This window comes from Apus apus, chromosome 6, assembly GCF_020740795.1.
Source record: "Apus apus isolate bApuApu2 chromosome 6, bApuApu2.pri.cur, whole genome shotgun sequence".
In the NCBI taxonomy this organism is placed as follows: Eukaryota; Metazoa; Chordata; class Aves; order Apodiformes; family Apodidae; genus Apus; species Apus apus.
Window position 1 is genome coordinate 11,854,528 of NC_067287.1, and position 17,521 is coordinate 11,872,048.

General features: G+C 41.7%; 1 protein-coding gene across 7 annotated transcripts in view; it reads left to right on the forward strand.

Moving 5' to 3' along the window:
* SEMA5B (semaphorin 5B) overlaps positions 1-17,521 on the forward strand; it is a 274,876-nt gene that overhangs the window by 137,155 nt on the left and 120,200 nt on the right. For all 7 annotated transcript variants that reach the window (XR_007889922.1, XM_051623688.1, XM_051623689.1 and 4 more), the window contains exons 4-5: positions 1,102-1,307; positions 16,312-16,411. Coding sequence is in view for 6 of the 7 variants with exons in the window: in XM_051623688.1 (XP_051479648.1) it covers positions 1,154-1,307; positions 16,312-16,411 (254 nt within the window). In the remaining variant the exon portion in view is untranslated. The remainder of the gene's footprint in view (positions 1-1,101; positions 1,308-16,311; positions 16,412-17,521) is intronic.

A 17,521-nucleotide genomic window follows, 5' to 3' on the forward strand; every position in this document is an offset into this window, starting at 1 on the left:
GAATCACTACACCCACAGGAATTGAAAATCTCATTATTTGTGGATTTAATCAGAATCAGTTTTATCACTAGATAAGAGTTAAGGGTAGGAGACTCAGTTTGCTTGAAAGCATGTGTTTGCAATAATTGAACAAAGTTACATAGGAAAATACAATATGCACACCAGTAAGATTAAATTTGGCAATGCAGACTTTCCTAAGCTGCAGCAACATCTTGGGGAGCTTATGGCATGGACTAATTAATCCTCTATCTCCTGCCACAGGCCTGGTACACTCAGGGGAGTTTTTAGAGCTGTATCTTTTCTGGTGCTATTATTAAAAAAGCTCACGTAGAAAAGGCATGACTTTCCCCTCTCCTAGCTGGAGGGTGAGTGCTCCTCCTCTTCAGCTGTGCCTTGACTCATGTGACTGGGAGCTCTAGCATCCCCGTGCTAATGCAGGCAATTGACTCACTTCTCACCATTCTCCCCATTAAGCTCTTTTAATTTTTGTGTTACCTTAATTAGCACTTTCCAGGCAACAGCTTTAAATTGGCTTCTCTTGTTTCAAGATATTTAAAACAGCTGTGGTAAAATGTATAAATCTCTTATTAGAACAGCATTAAATGCACATGTGTTCTCATGATGACTGATGTTGGCCCTTCCTTAGAAATCTCTTGAATGTAGCATGACATTTAAACATGGAAATGTCATGAAACTGAGGCATGAGGTGTCCACACCAGAGGACACATTTTCATCTGGGGTATTTGAGATTTCATGTTGTCAGCTCTGGCCTTTGCACACTGGCTGATGCGTAAGGCCATACACCCCAAAGGTACACAGACATAGACCTTTAGGGAGCTGTGCACTTCCCTTCTCTTTGAAGTCAGAAGCCCAAATACAGTTGTAAATGGGGTTTGGTTGTGGGTTTTTTTTGTTTGTTTGGGGTTTTTTTTTTATTTCTTGTTTTTGTTCTTTTTTTAAGATGCTGTTTGTGCAATATTATCTTGTGTACTTGGCACAAGTGGGGTTGGGGTGAAAGGGGAACCTTCATCCTTCTCTAACCATGTTACATGCTCTGGATAAGCATTAGTCTTTCTGAAAGTAGAATTATTTATTTTTCAGGTATCTTCCCTGGGCCTACCTTGGAAGCTAGATCTGCAGCTGTCCTTCAGTCATGGTTGTTTCAAGATTAAAGAGCATTTCCCTGTCATTGCCAAGCCTTTTTCTTCTTGCTTTTCATCTCTCAGCATCACAGAATGTACCTGAATATTCTGAAGCTGAACATCAGCAATGTGTTAGGAAAGAGCACCCCACAATTGCTTTTGAAGGTAAGAGCCTCTATGTCTGTTTCAAGTTCCAGTAGGATGATCCATTTTGAAGTCCTTCCTGATGTTGTTACAGCTGATGGTTTAGTCTGTCCTGTTTTCCTTACACCTTCCATTCATAGGCCAGTGCCAGTGGCCTGGTGAGTTATATTTCCTTTGATGCTTCTACAGTGTTTTAACTCCAAGGTTTCACAGCAGTTACTTAATTCAAGCAATTTTGAAACAACTAGTCTAATAATTTCCATTTCCAATTCAATTTCCAATATGTTCCCTGTAATCCTATGCCTCACTGTGTTTCAGTTTCCTTTTCTCTAACTGAATTCAGTAATGCTTGCGTACCTCACCTGGCTGCCTGGCTCCAGACAAAAGTGAAAAGTGTTTGAGAATTTAGACATACTTGAATGCAAGAGAAGTGCATTGTTTTACAAGTCCAGGGAGTGGCTGCCTTTTTGTTTGTTGCTTTGTTATTGTTGGCTCGCACAGTTACATACTTATCACCTCTGCTCGTTGTTTTTCTGTCTTTCACCTTGGCGTTTGCCTTGACAGGTCTTAAAAAATGTAAAAGGGCCCTTTGTGTTGCAGCATCCTGCCAAATATGGGCAATTGTTTTACTGTTCTTTTGCAACATGGAATTTCTCTTGTCCTTAGCTCAGTTGGATTTTCCATGAGTGTACATTTGCTCGTAAGTTGCTGTCTTGACCAATCTGTCCACTTCTCCACATATCAGATCATTATATTGGTGCCACCATTATTTTTTAGTTCACCCCAGACTCATGTTAAGCTCAGTGTGCCAGTGTCATCAGCTGTTGAATCTCCTTGCTAAAAATGGTTTCCTCCTAAATGTTAAAATATTGATTTTGGTTCCCGTTTAAGGCTTTGCAATGCATCTCCAGTTACATTCTTCACTAAAGGCAATTAAGTACCTTGCAATGTGTCTCTAGTTAGGTTCTTTGCTAAAGGCAATTTCTTTGTGTTGTGACCTTTGAGATAGGGTTTCCAGGAAGAAAGTAGTCAAAGGCTTCCTTGCTGACCTTTTAGGGTTCTTTTAGAGCTTTACTTTTCTTCACAGAGGAGGAAACTCTTGTCTCTTAATTTGGAAAGTGTAAGAGATTTCTTGTCTGTTTTCCATTATCTCTGCTTTAAAGGTTTAAGTGGATTAAAGTAAATTAACAACATTTTTAAGCCAACATGATATGCCACTGTCTCTAACCTTGCCCTGGTAGGATAGGTAAATAAACCTTGATTTTAATTGCTAAATAAGTCTAACCATCTGTTTAACTGGGGAGGGGTGAAAGGAGAAACCCTTGCGGTTAAAAACGTGGCAGAACTCAGTTGGATATTTAAAGAGGTAATACAATAAAGAGGATGTAATAGGTACAGAAATGAGAAGTATGCACTCTGCCTATTAACTGGGAGCACCAAACTTTCAGTTTACAGAGGATGTTCTTGTGGGATCCAGCACTGAGATAAATCATTCTGCAAGGAATATTAGAGCCTCAGTTCCTGCTGTTGAGGAATTGGTGGGCATTTTTTGGCACTCAAGGTGAGTGCTTCTCTGCAGAAGAAATGGCTACATAAACACACTCATAATCTGCCAGTTTGCTTTGTTTTAATCAGGAGCGATTTATCACAGAAAAAAAAATAATCTCTCTTCCCTTTCCACTGTTTTTGCTGTCTTCCTCTCATTAATGATGGAGAGCAAAAACTGGTATGATTTAATTAGAATCATAGAACCATAAAAAAGAAATAAAGATTGAAGTTGCAGACTCCTCAAGAAAATTACATAGATTATAATTTGGGCCTCTTAAACATGAGTTAGATTCAGAGTTCTTGTTTCTGTTTCTCAGCACCTGTTTGCTCGTGATTGTTCATGATAGGGTTTAATCCTGTACTTTGTCTTGCTATGGAAAGGGTGAAAAAGAGAGAATACAATAGATGACTTCCTCATTTAAGCAGAAAGGAGTCTACCTATGCAAAATGCTTTTACTTTAGCTGCATTTGGATGTGAAGAAATGCTTGTTTCCTCACAGAGTCTGTTCCCCAGACTACCTGCCGTTACTTGTAACCTAGAGAAAATGTTCTAGACAAGCTGAGGGACCTGAATTCTAGTCCTAAATGTGCTTAATTTACATGCTTAAGATAAACTTGGTGCTGCCAGGGCTGGGAAAGGACTGAATGATGTATGATGTGTCTTAGCAGACTGCATAGAGATTGTGAGGGACAGGTTAGGAATTTGTGCTGTGACTGCTGTCCTGTGTTTGCACAGAACCAAACTCCCACAACAGTGCCCCAGTTTCCCTGAGGCTTATAAATGATGCTCATTTTACAGTTCACCAACAATAATAACGTACCCTATCCAGGCTTTTCATAATTAGATTGTTCTACTCTGTGCTTATAGGAAATCCAGTTAAAGTTTGATTTCCCCTGTTAGATCAATAAGAAAATGATCTTTTACTTCCCAGGAGCCTGTTTCTAGTGTCTTATTACCTGTTTGGCTGTGAGTGGGTAGCTACATCTTGCATGCTTGTTTGTTTTTCAGTGAGTTGAGAAATCAGTGTAACAAGTCAGGTATGGTTTAAGTGCATCCTTTTTTATTTATACATGTATATACACATGAGTCCAAGTCCCATTTCACTGAACAGTATGATGATGCTAGCACAGCTCCACTGTGAATCACTCTGGTAACGTCAACACTGGAGAAACTGCTTCTAGTTCCTGTCAATCATGCTCATCTTTCTTGTCTTTTCCATAGATATATCTTATAGCCAGTAGATCAGTCAATGCATTTGCAACTGGGCTGTGTCCATGCCATGCTGTCCTGGTTCATAGCAGTGTTCTTCATTGTTATACAACTGTTTTCTAGGCATAAAGTGCCTTTGCTATTCACTAAAGATATTTGGAGCTACTCTGTTATGTGCCCCTTGGGAAAGCCAGAAACATCTTCTGCCATGGCAGTATTGTTTAAGACTTGTTATTTTGAGAGACAGAGCTATGACTGACATGCATATATGTTTGTAATGGCTGCACAGTGCTTGGTTTCAGCTTGTTTACCAAAGAAGTGCTTAAAAGTCTGTAAACTCATCTGTGATATCTGTACCTCTTGAATGTTCACAGCTTCACTGGAAATGAGTTGTAGACATGTTTTGGCTTGCAGTTTCTATCATTATTTATTTCTCATTAGTTTTATCCATTAAATCACTATGCTCAGGAAAAAGTATAATAGATTTCCCAGGTTATTCTCTGTTCTGTCTCCCAGAGCTTTCTCCCCTGGGTCATGGCAGTCAGTGTAAGCTGGAAGAACATAATTTGTCCCTGCTTTAATAATTGCAGCCTTTCCTCATCCATAAAGACACCTCAGCTGATCCCATGCTGAAGGACAGGAGAGAGGTGGACTTGGTTAAATAGTTTATATCCCAGATCTTGTCAGGACTGCAAATCTCAGCTGTGTGGACTGTATCATCACAGCTGGTGTGAGTTCTCAATGTGTAGAATTTCAGCCATTGTCTAATCCTCACTCTCTCCTAGATGCAGACAAATTGCTCTGTCTGTTGCTTCAGGTTTTCAAAATGAATTAGTTTGGGAGTGTTTAAATCTGGGATTTTACTTCAGTCTGTCTGTAATTGTTACTTCCTACTAGATGAAGGTGATTCAAGTTGCTTGAATGTAGCTTGCTGTATATTTTCTCAATATTTTCTTTCTTTAAACAACATTTCATTGAAATGTGGCCAGCTTCAGACACTGAAATCTGCAGGGAGTAGTTTGTGTTTGCTTGTTGTATTGAAAGTAAAAGCAGTTTTAACTTTGTGGGCTGAAGGATAATGGGGTATGATTTATTTCTTTTGAAGGTTTTTGACATTTTACCAAACATCCCCACTATTGTGGAATCTGTCACTAATCCATTATTCCCTTTCCTGTATATTGATGGAAAAAAGCACATTAACATCCATCAATTCCAAAGGTCAATTAGGAAAGTCCCTTAGGAAATTTTGATAAAGATTTACACTTTTCTTGACCAAGTGAGGTGTTGGCAGTCCAAACCAAAATTTTAGTTAACAAAGGATGAAGACTGTGGAGTAAAGTATGAGAGGTGATATACACACACACACACACAGACACATATATATATGTATCTCAAATGGAAGGCAGAATACATTATGGGAGAATTGTGTTCATAGCCTTGCTGCCCTTGAATCTCCATACAGGAAGTCCAAACATTAACCAATGATGGAGTGTTGATTGGGAACTGGTGGCATTCTGTGGGTGCTACAGAATAGTTGACCTTCAGTGCATTTCAGTGTAGATTTTGTTTCCATTAAGCAAGCCTTGTGGCAATTTTCTCTTTAATCTTGAAATATGGAACTGTGGCAAATGAAGCTGATGTTTTCTTGTTTAGGGTTGACTTATAACTTGTTTGAAAATTATGACTAATAAAGCCATAAATATACAGTGGTTAGGGAAATAATTTCCTCTCAGCAAAACTTCTTAATATTACACCCAACAGCTTTCAATATATTTTGCATTCCATAATAATTAAAACAATAATGATGCTAGTTCTTTGACACTTCCCCACTAATGTTGTCCAAGGCACTTCACAAATAATCATAATGAGATTTGATTGAAAAAATTATTCAGTGTGCTGTTCCTTGGGGCCTTGAGAAAAAAAGGGCTCTTGGAAGAGTGCCCTTCATTCACAAAATGCTTAGTCAGAATGAACCAAGACAAGCAAGAGAGAAAAGGAAAACTGCAGTGAAGCTTCAAGAAACAAAGAAATTGAGAAACTCTTACTGTTGGAGTGAGGGAAGGTAAAACTTTAAAGAGGTACAATAGCTCAAGTGAAGAAGCATCCTCTGACTATGAGTGGTGGTGAGGATGATGAGAGGGAGGGCATGCTCTACAGCAGGACTGAGTGAAATGGGCTCATGTTGTGTAGCAACAGATACTCAGAAGGTCACCAGCATGAGAGACTCTTGTCAGCAGCCGAGTAACTTATTTCTATTTTCCAGAGTTCCTGCTGGTGTAGCTGATGCTAACAGCAGCAGCTAACAGCAGCATGTGCATGGTCCTTTCTTTGGCACAGTGGTTGGGTCTAGGTCACAGAAGTGGGCTGCCTCTTTTCAGATCTCAGGCAGCACCTCAGAAAAAGGAAACAGGGTGGAAAGCAAAGCAATGTGCTTTTCTCCTTTTTCTGTTGTTCAGTGCAAACAACATACCTTATGGAGACCTCATTCTCAGGTTTAAAGATTGCTTGGCATAGTTCATAGAATCATACAACTATTCAGGTTGGAAAAGACCCTTGGGATCACCGAGTCCAACCATCATCCCTACTCTACAAAGTTCTCCTAACTAGTTCTCTAACTGAATAATTTGTGAGCAAGTGGTATTGGCAGACCTCATTTATTTACCACATCTGCTTCTGATGAGTGTTAATACATCATATTCTTCTAAAACCTTCTAGTCAAGGATGTCAGTATACTTTGATAAAGTTCATTATAGTACTAGCAATCTCAAAGGAAGTATTCTTGTTTAATCATGCAGGGTTCACCCTGGAAAGCTGCAGTCTCTGCTCAGTCAAGCACTTAATGTATACTTACCTTGAAGTCAATGGGATTGTGTATTTGAAACCAAGCATATGCTTGTGTGCTGACCTAGGCCACAGTCAAAGTGCACAGCACTGAAGTATCAAGTCTGTAAAAGGAAATCCTAGCATATAATTTTGTTTCTAGAGGGTTCTGCTAGCATTAAGTCCAACTGGTCAACTTGTTACTCTAATGTGGCTGAATCCAGTGATTAAGAAATCGGACACGTTCCTGGATTTAGCACAGGATTAACTGGGGGAAAATCTGTGATCTGAAGTACACAGTAGACTGGGTTAGAGGTTTTTGTTATATTTTCTATCTTTGGAAGATGCCCAGAAAATCCTTAAGAAACTCTTGTGCTTTGGCTTAGAAAACTCTGGCTTCATTTGTCATAGCCATAGAATGGTTTGAGTTGGAAGGGACCTTAAAGACCATCTAGTTCCAACCATCCCTGCATGGGCAGGGACACCTCCCACTTGATCAGGTTGCTCAGAGCCCCATCCAGCCTGTTCTTGAACACTTCCAGGGATGGAGCGTCCACAACTTCCCTGGGCAACCTGTGCCAATGTCTTACCACCCTCACACTAAAGAATTTCTTCTTAATGTCTAACCTTAATCTACCCTTTCCCAGTTTTAATCCATTTTCCCCTTGTCCTATCACTACACACCCTTGTAAAAAATCCTTCCCCAGGTTTTCTGTAGGCCCCCTTCAGATACTGGAAGGCTGCTATGAGGTTTCCCCAGAGCCTTCTCTTCTCCAGGCTGAACAACCCCAGCTCTCTTAGCCTGTCTTTGTAGGAGAGGTGCTCCAGCCCTTAGATCATCTTCTTGGCCCTTCTCTGGACTCACTCCAACAGCTCCTGGTGGCCACACTTCTTTTGATGCAGCCCAGGACACAACTGGCTTTCTGGGCTGCAAGTGCACGTTGCCAGCTCGTGTTGAGCTTCTCGTACACCATCACCACCAAGTCCTTCTCCTCTGGACTGTTTTCGATCCGTTCATTCTCCACCCAGCCTGGATTTGTGCTTGGGATTGCCCTGACCTAGGTGCACTTGGCCTGCTTGAACTTCATGCAGTTTGCATGAGCCCACCTCTCAAGGTCTCTCTGGGTGGCATCCCTTCTCTCCAGCGTGTCAACCTCACCACAAACTTTGGTGCCATCAGCACACTTGCTGAGGGTGCACTCAATGCCACTGTCCATGTTGACAAAGATGTTAAACAGCACCAGCTCGAGTTCTGAGTCTTGGGGAGCCCCATTTGTCACAGGTGTACATCACCAGTCTTTGAGATCGTTCATCCTTTCCTTTTTATAACATTGGATGATCCTCAGAATGTATTTTAATGGAAATGGTTGAGCTGCAACTGACATCTCCAGTTCCGTCTCTGGTGAGCCAGCAAAGAGGGTCAACTTCTATTTCACAAATTCGTCAGAATCACATATCTGCTTCTGTGGCAGATCTGTCTACCTGCAGGTGAAATTCAAGGAGAGTTTAGCCAAGCTTTTTCTGCCCTCTCCTACATTCTTACCAGTGAAAATAGTTGTCCTGAATCTTCCACAGTCTCTGCTGGCACAAGTGGCTGATGTAGAGATGTAATTGTAAGGACAGTGGAAAAAAAATGCCTCCAGATGTGGAGGAGGCAGATTGAACCATGGTTGAATGATGACAAAGGAGTGTTTTTTCCATCAGACTGCAGTGGCTGTAGGAGCCAAGATGCAGCTTACTTTCCTGTCTGAAAAGAGGGATTATGCTTATCAGAATGTCATAGGAAGCTGCAAATGATGCATGAGCACTCACCTTATCTTTCTCAGGGAGGGAGATTTTGTGACAGCTCCAGGGCTTGTCTCACTAAACAATGGATCACAGTACTTAAACACTCTGCAACATACTTAAGACAACAAGAAAGCTCTGCATTTGCTCATAGTGGGGCTGGGTGTTGCACCACTTAGAGGAGTTTCCCAAGGTGGTTGTGGAGCACGGGGCTGTGGCTGCATCAGACCATGCAGTGCTGTGTGGGGTAGCAGGTAAGGTTTCTGAGGAGGGCTGTTCTGGAGGGGAGGCAGTGTTAGAGTAGTATTTGCCCTGGTTGGTGACCAACTGAGGAAATCCAAATCCATTCTTTCTGTGCTGTGTAGACACACACCTGTGGTCCTGTTGATCTCAGGAATGGCAAACAGAAATGCTCATGGACAGTCATCCATATCCTGCAGCCTCGCAGCATTGTGGTGTCTCCTCTTGATCGGCCATTGCCAGTAAGGATCTGCAATGCTGAATGTTAGTTGGGGTTTGAGGTCTTGTGGGGGTCTGAACAACAGGAGCCATGCTGAAGAGGGAATAGCCTCTCTCATGTTATATGACTTCTTTCCTACGCCTCAGGCTGAGGCCTGGGTCCTCACAGAGTGGAAGGCTCCTGCCTCTTCCCTGGGGCAGGTCTTGATTGAGCTTCTGCCTACCTGTCGCCATGCTCAAATGCAACCCAAGTGAAATGGAGACTGGGCCAGGAGTGGACTTTCTTATGGAGCAGAAATGCTGAAGAACTGTTGAAATGTGTAGAATTTGGAATGTGCCTCACAGTCCTTCCTTGAGGGTCCCCAGGATCCCATACTGAGAATGAGCACTAGTTCATGCGTATTAGCTGGTGGTCTCTTTGCCGGGGATTGAATCCCTGGGTTCTTTCTTCCTGATAGACTAGTGTGTTTTGCCAGCTGCTCCATATTAATAATAAAAAATTAAATGAAAAAGCAATCATAATTGTACTTTTGCAAAAATAACCTAGTCCAAATGTAATTTTTATTTTCCATATTGAAACAATTTAGTAACCCTTGTTTTGAAACAATGATTAAAATTTAGGGAACAAAGAGTCAAGATGCTCAGTATGCATTAGCAACAGTTAGTGCCTCCTGTGCATCCCATACTTTACAGATTATTGGGCCCTGGTGCACTAGTCAGTATCCCTAAACCCAATTAATAATTGGAAGGACTGAGACACTAAATAATTTGATGATTTGCCCAAGACAGAGAGAACTCCAATGTCAGTGCCATTGGGCACTCAAAACCATGCCTATGGCTCCAGATGTCTTTTCTCTTTTGGGATGGAAGAAGCTCAGCAAGATCAGCTCATGGAGCAGCTGTAGGCTGTGAGGGGAGAGGCACAAAATAATCGAGTTTTGAAATAACTTCAAATGATAACATGTCTAGGTTACTATGATTATTGTGATTCCTATGGCTCTGTGAAAGTGTAATCTGAGTCTTTGGTTCTTCTTTTTCCTCTTCAGGATGGTAAAGAGCAGAGCCTTTTCTTCCATCTCCTTCCTTTCTTTAATAGCTTAGAGATGGGACTATTGCCTCTTTCACAATACCAAGACAGAAAAAGTCTTCTTTCTTCTTCCAGTCATCTCCCATCCTCAGGTTCTTGAACAGGCTGGAGAAGGACATTAGCAGCTCTTGCTTCTTGGATCTCATTGAAAGCACTGCAAACAACTATCGCAGTGACTCAACAGGCCACTCACGGGTCAGCTCATTGTTTCTCTCATCTGAGGAGGAGTTTCATAGTTATCCAAGGTGGGAACAATTGACTGAGAGGGCAGGAAATGAGGTAGAAACATGGCTGGAAGCTGAAGACTGCTAGGAAAGAAAGCAGGAGTGGGAGGGGAGGTGAATACGGGGTCAGAGGTGTAAACTGAGTGAAACCATGAAAATGAGACAGCTGGAAGAATGTTCAAGTTGGATTTGGGTATTGAGGGGAAAGGGAAGGAAACAGCTGGTTTGGTCCATTTTGTAGAGAGGGTTGTACTCTGCCAACAGGCTTCTAAATTCTCATAATTGTGAGTGGAGATCAGAGATTTAAGAAGGCAATGAAGCTAGAAATTGCGGCAGTTAGGATGAGGACATTTAATGTACAATTAAAGATTTCAACAGATCAGGTTAAAGAAAAAGAGAATACCAGTAATGAGGTGGAGGTGGTGATGGGAAGACAAGACAGCAGGGTGATATGTATCTGTAGGAGGACTTCTGGAGTAAAGCCAACTTGAATTTTTTGGCCTCATGAGTAAAGTTGAGCTCTGAGTGCTGACACATTTGTTTGCTCAGCTCTGCCCGCACAGCAAAAGATTTCTTCTTCCCCTGATGAATTGTGGAGTGGTTTTGTGTTGTGGAGGCTACTTTTACATCTCAGCCTGGGGTAGGAGTGAAAGTTTTTGTGTTTTGTTTTGGTTTTTTTTTTCCAAAGACGGTTGCACTAACCCATGGTGTGACCTACAACAGGGTGATATTAAATTATGATTGTCAGTCTAATCAAGATAACAGTGTAAATAGACTTGAGCTTCTGTGCATGCTTGCACTTGCTGCATTTGAGAAGACAGTTGGTAGCATGGGTAGGTCATTAGCCTTCTGATCTTTGCTCACAGCTTTGTTTTCTTTGTCTCTGTGTTCTGGTTTGTGGCCCACACAGAATGGAAACTGTGGCCTCAGTCTTAGCAGGCAACTGTCTAGTCCATGAAAAGCTCTCTGAATACTGAGGATGATTGTACCAGAGGATGGTCTAAGATGGTAGGTCTGATTCTGAAAAGGGGATATTTTGTCAGCCTATACCAAGAAAACAGACTGAGACACCTTATATTACAAAGTGATTTGCATCTGTTGGTCATAGTTGGGATCCAACATTGAGAGTCCTCCAGGATAGCAGGTAGTCTGAAAAAGATCTAAGTGGTTGAGTACTTGCAAACTAGAGTATCTACTAGTTCCTAAACATGGTTTGCCCTGTGCCAGAGCTGAAGCAAACCAAAACGAGAGGAGACTGCACAGTTACAGAAGTCATGGCTGTCATCTGGGCCTCCTCACGATTGGTGAAATACTCACACACAATGATTAAACATGCCATGAACTAGTAGGCTGAGTTAGCACAACTTTTAAGAGACCATAACTAGGCAGTAAGGGAAGCACTCAATGTGTGCCCAAGTTAGCACTGCACAAAAGTAGGTCTGAGTATCTGCAGAATAGATATTTATTTATTCCCATTGAGTCTGGCAGGCCCCCAGTGTTATACGTATGCTCTACTTCATTGCACAAGCCTTTACTGTTGAATCACCTTATTTTACAGGGGCTTTATGTAGTGTATGTGGTTCAGGTTGTATTTACTGGAATGGAGTCCCTCTCAATCTAACTCCTTGTTCAGCTTCCCTGTCTCCCTCCCTTAAGGTTTTTTTATGATATCCTCAAAGCTTTTCTGTGCAATCCTAGGATAGGAACATGGTTAGTCTAAGTATGTGGGTATACCTTTATTTTGCACAAAGAACCCTCTGTCCTGTTTAGTTCAGTTTCTTTTGTTCCAGAGTAGGAACTCCATGCTGAGAATTATTCCAGAAGTGTTCTTAAATAACACAGTGGTAAGGCTTGCTCTATGCACCTAGCAATGGCTTTGCGCTTTCAAGGCATGGGCGTTTAACCTCTCTGCTCCTGTGTGGTGTGAGCTGGATGCAGAAAGCTGTTGCAGCCTGTGTGAGATGGAAACCACAAGTGGCTCAAGTGAGATAAGGCAGCAAAAGCCACCATTCAGACAGGGAAGTCTCAACTCAGTGCTTGCATACTTCTTTTCCTCCAAAACACACAGTGTAAGGGTGAGGTGGGGGGCAGCTGGTTTTGAGGGCTCAAGTATTACCAGGTTTACCACATCTTTAGAAGCTGATCCAAAGCCCATCAAGCTCAGTGGAAAACTGCCAATGATGTGAAGTGCCTCTGGATCAGGCCTTTAAACCCAGCTCCTGCAATTTGGCATGCCATCCTTTGTGCAGCTGACTAATCCCCATCCCGGTCCTGTACTCTCAGGAAGCCAGTGCAGAGCAGCGTGCTATCAGGCTGCAGAGACCACCCTCTGAAATGGCAGAGAGCCTCTTTTCACCTTGTCTTATGCATGCATAAATAGCCTGAGCACAGCTGTGCCTGCAGACTTACATTTTCTGTGAAGCTTTGTCATCTTTGCAGCTGGATACCTGCACTTCATTGAGCTGTGGAGGGACTTGGGGAGCTTTAGGGGCTCTGAATCAGATGTCTGGCGATGGACAATGTTGGAAACTATTAAACTTTTGTTTATTGGTCCTTCTGGGGAGGAAGTGAGAGCATGGATCTTTAACCCCCTGGAAATGATTAGAGATGAGAAGCACAAAGGAGGCCTTGATGAACATCGTGCCCCTAAGCCATGTGGTTCCTTGCTTTCCGGCTCCTGCTGCCGACATGTAAAGCCAGGGCCTTGGTTTTTAATTTTTCATACTGTTTTTAAACAGATACTTTTGCAAATGTAAACATGCTCCAGCACTGAAGGTTTCCAGCCAAATTAGAGTCAGCACTGGAAAAATCAGCCTTCTGAGAAGGATCAAATACAAGCAAACTCCGGAGTTCATTTGGTCCATATGCGTAAACTTCAGCTAATATGGGGTAGACCCAGGGCAGCACTTGCCTTGCAGAATTGAGCTAGTTTCAGAGTAAAAAGGTGAAACTGCCTCTAGGGATGCCAGTGGTCTGAGTAGTAGATTTGAATGTGTCAAACAAAAAAAGACCCATGTCCTGACTCTTGGTTGCATTTCCATTCCACTTTATTCCTTCCTCTTAACAGGAAAATGTGACATTTGGCATTAATTCTGACAACTTGCATTTAGACATTCTTAGCTGGGACCATGCTGGGTTTAATAATCTCCAACTACATGCCTATAACAGCTTAATTTTGCTATGAGGATATATGCCTTGCAGCCTTTAATTTAATAACTGGGAAGGGTTTCTTTATAAGTTGTACCACCTGCAGTAGTAATAGAAATCAAGACACTGCCTATTATTTCTTGGGCTTGATTGGCATTTCAGCCAACATGGAAAGATTCAAGCCACCTACTGCCTTTAATTTTTATTAATTATTTTTACCTATAATTTGTCGAGCTTACAATTAAAAGGAAGAACTGATGAGTATACCCCTCTAAAGTGAGGAGCTTTTGCTTGGAGCAGCAGATGAAGAAATATTCTTCCTGCCACTGCATTATAATAGTGGATTAATTAGTAGGAAAGAGCTAGTAGGAGAGGAGGTAAAATGACAAGAGAAATCATGGCCTAAAAGCAGGATCCTTAAAAGGTATCATCATTATATACCATTCCCCGAATCTCACCCCCATCAGCCAAAAGAAATGCCAGGAGATACGCAGTGCACGTCAACCAGCTAACCTGCCTGAAAGGTGTTGTTGCTGGTTCTGCTGCTTGGCTCAGAAATGTCTCTGCAGTGAAAGTGCTACAGGAAAAGAAGACAGAACCCCATTAGTTAGGAGAATGCCAGAGGTGAAACTGCAGTGCCTCCTTGGTGCTAGTACATCATTAAGGGTCCCAGAGGAGCGTAGGAGGTGGAGATACTTGAAGGTTAGATGGGCTGAGTTATTCCTTAACCTCTACCTTTTCATTGAGGAGCAGAGAAGGTACACGTGTTGTGTGTGGTTAAGCAGTGTGACAGGAATGCTGAGAAGGGCTGGAAGCCTCCAGGTCCTGGCGACAGGGTTTTTGGATTGCGAGGTTGGAGGGCTCATTATTGGAGAGGCCCTGGCAGCATCCAGTTAGGTGGGGCATGGGATCAGGCCTGATGGTGTCCAGCTCTGTGGTGATGGCAGTTAGGAATTGTTATTAAATATGGTGGTGTTCAGAGCAGTAGCAGAATTTCCATTACAAGGTTCTGCTTTGGACTGGGAGGAAGGACAAGTGGAGTGTAGCGACATTTATATGTTTTGATTTTGATAACTGAAGGGCCTGATTAGGTTTCATCCATCACTGGAGGGAGAAGGGACTTGAAATTGCTCAACAAATATCCTCACATTAAAGGTTTTAAACTGTTGCACATCTGTAATCCTCCAAAGCATGCCAAGATGTTGAAGACCTTAATGAGATTTCTCATCAGCATTGTCATCTCACCCCTGAGGAATGAGGAACTAATGCCTAAAACAAAACATTCAAACCTTACTGCCTTCAGTGAGACTTCTCAATTTATCACTGGGGATATAAAATGACAATGGAGCATGTTTTTTCAGAGCTCATTTGAACTTGTCTGAACAGCATCATTATTGTTATGACTCATCAGGTCATTGGCCCGTGTATTGGTATCCTGTTGGCATGAGGCCAGAAGATATTACCTTTCATATTTAGCCTTCTGGATCTTCAACATCCAGTCCTTGAATGAAGCAAGGTTACTTGTCAAGAGGTCACAGAGGGATTACAGATACACTGAATTGGTTTCATTTGTGCCTTGCTCCCTCAGATATTTGGTATTCTCCATGTATTTAGCAGCCAGAGTAGTTAAGAGCTGAAATAAATTCCCAAGAAAAGTCCTCATGGTGAAGCTGGATGACTTTCTGAAAGATATGTGGGAATCTATTCCCAGTTATTTCATGCAGTAAAGGTATAAAGTGAGAAGCTGAAATTCTGTGATACACACAAGGTTGAAGTTGGTAAACATATTGAAAGAAGGGATTCTGTGAATGCCCTAGGATCTCACCTGAGAGTACCCTAAAAAGAGCAATTCAGCTTTTTCTTGAAATAGGTGTGGGTTTTATTACATCGGGACTATTTGTCCTGGATCTCTCAGTTGATGTTGCGTTAACAGATGTAGCTTCTGGAAGAAGGTTCTGGAAGAACCTTGTGTCCATGAGCATAGTGTAGTCAAATGTGTTGTTTTGCATTTAACCTGTGTGATTACAGTTTGGACAAGTGCCAAGACTGGCAAATCAAATCTAGTTGGTAGAGTCAGTCTCAAACTTGCGCAGTCTCTCAGCCACAAAGATGCTCTGATTATGGTCCCATATATGCTCCCATATATGCTCCCATATGCTTCCCCCATCTAAATTAAGAAAGGATTTCACTGATTGAGATCCCAGATGTTAGGTAGGTAAAGTGACACCTAGAAGAACCTAAGACCTGGCTTAGGTTCTGGAAGAGAAGTCAAAACCTGGCAAGCCAGGTCTTGAGTGCAGATCACTTTTGTTCTAACTTGGTTTTGAACAAGTTGACCCCACCTTCTCGTTCTGGAGGGCAGCAGTTCTCTTTGCTTAGCACAAAAGACAAGGCTATGGTAGTGTTATGGTGGGCAAGCTAGGCCTCAGCATCACTTAACCCTGACACTGAAGATGGTTCCCCAGCTTTAAGAGAAGTAAAATCAAACTGATGTTTCCTCTCTCCAAAACCAATACTGCCACTCCATCTTGGACGTGAAAATAACTGCCGAGACAGCCCTGCATTTGTGTGTGGTTTTTTGCATATTCTGCAGAGAATCAGAATAAATGGAAGCCCTTTAAATAGATTATTAATTAGCCTTCCCTTGACAGATGACTTGGTAGGAAATCTGTTAGTGGATGTCCAGGTGAACTCACTGCTTTTAGAGCAGCTTTATTGTTTTCTGCTTTCTCATTTTTGTTGCAGATCTGAAGCCCTGGGTGTCGAATTTCACCTATCCGGGTGTGCAAGACTTTTCTCAGCTTGCACTGGATGCCAACAGGAACCAGCTCATTGTGGGAGCAAGGTAAAGATAATATTTTCATTAGTCCAGTTTTGCTGCTCAAGCTCTTTCCCTTCAGGTTCTGGCTTTAAAGGAGAGTGCGTTTCCAGCTTATGTGGCCAGTTTCCCCCTCAAAAATAAAGCTTTAATATATGTAGAGGGATTTAAACTCCTAATATTATTGCAAAAGAGAGAACTGCTCAAATGTAATAATAATAATAATAAAAAAAAGATGCAATAAAAATGACTGGTTAATGAAGTACAATGTTGGCATCTCTCTCAGAATCATGAATGTTAGAAAAGTTACAGTAAGTCATTCTACACCACCCCTCTGCCAGCACAGAATTTGACTTGATGGTTTATTTGCCATGGCCAGATTTTTCTTCTATACCAGGTTCATTTACACACCATTGTATGAGTTGTAGTGAGACTTTGGCAGTGTAAATGATTGCTTTCTTCTCACTCCTTTTAGAATTCACTCCACAACCTGTTCATTTCATCTTGCTGATATAGTCAGATTCTCAGCTAATGCATTTTGGTGCTACTCTATTGTTCTAGCCTATTGCATATAATTAGCATACATTTTCCTTTATTTTTAAACATTATTTTTATTTAGGATGCCATAAGAGGAGGGTAGAAACACACAGTATGAGCTCTGGCAAACTCTAACAAATTTAGAGCTGCATTTGTAACAGGGAAAAGAGCTATGGTTCAATGAAATCATATACGTCAGGAGTGGTTGAATCATGAGCCTTAGCAGCAACTATTTTTTATTGCATAATAAACAGATAAGATGACCCAAAAAGAAAGGGCTAAGCATGGCCAAACAAATCAGTTTAAGTGTAACATTAAGAATCAGATAACATTGGGTTTGCAGTCTATGCTATTAAGGAAAATGTAAGAAGAGACCTTGGGTTTCATCTTGGGTTATTCAGCATCAGAGGACAGGGAGGTGAGGAGCAGAGCTGGAAGGACTTATGATACAAACAAGAGGAGAGAGGAGGATGTGTAGCAGAGGGAGAGTTTATTGTTCCACAGATACAAGTGAAGTGTGATTTAATATACATTTTCTGTGTATTTGTGCAGTAAATAATAACACTTACCTTCCTGTAGCTGATCGAGTTGCCAGAGGCC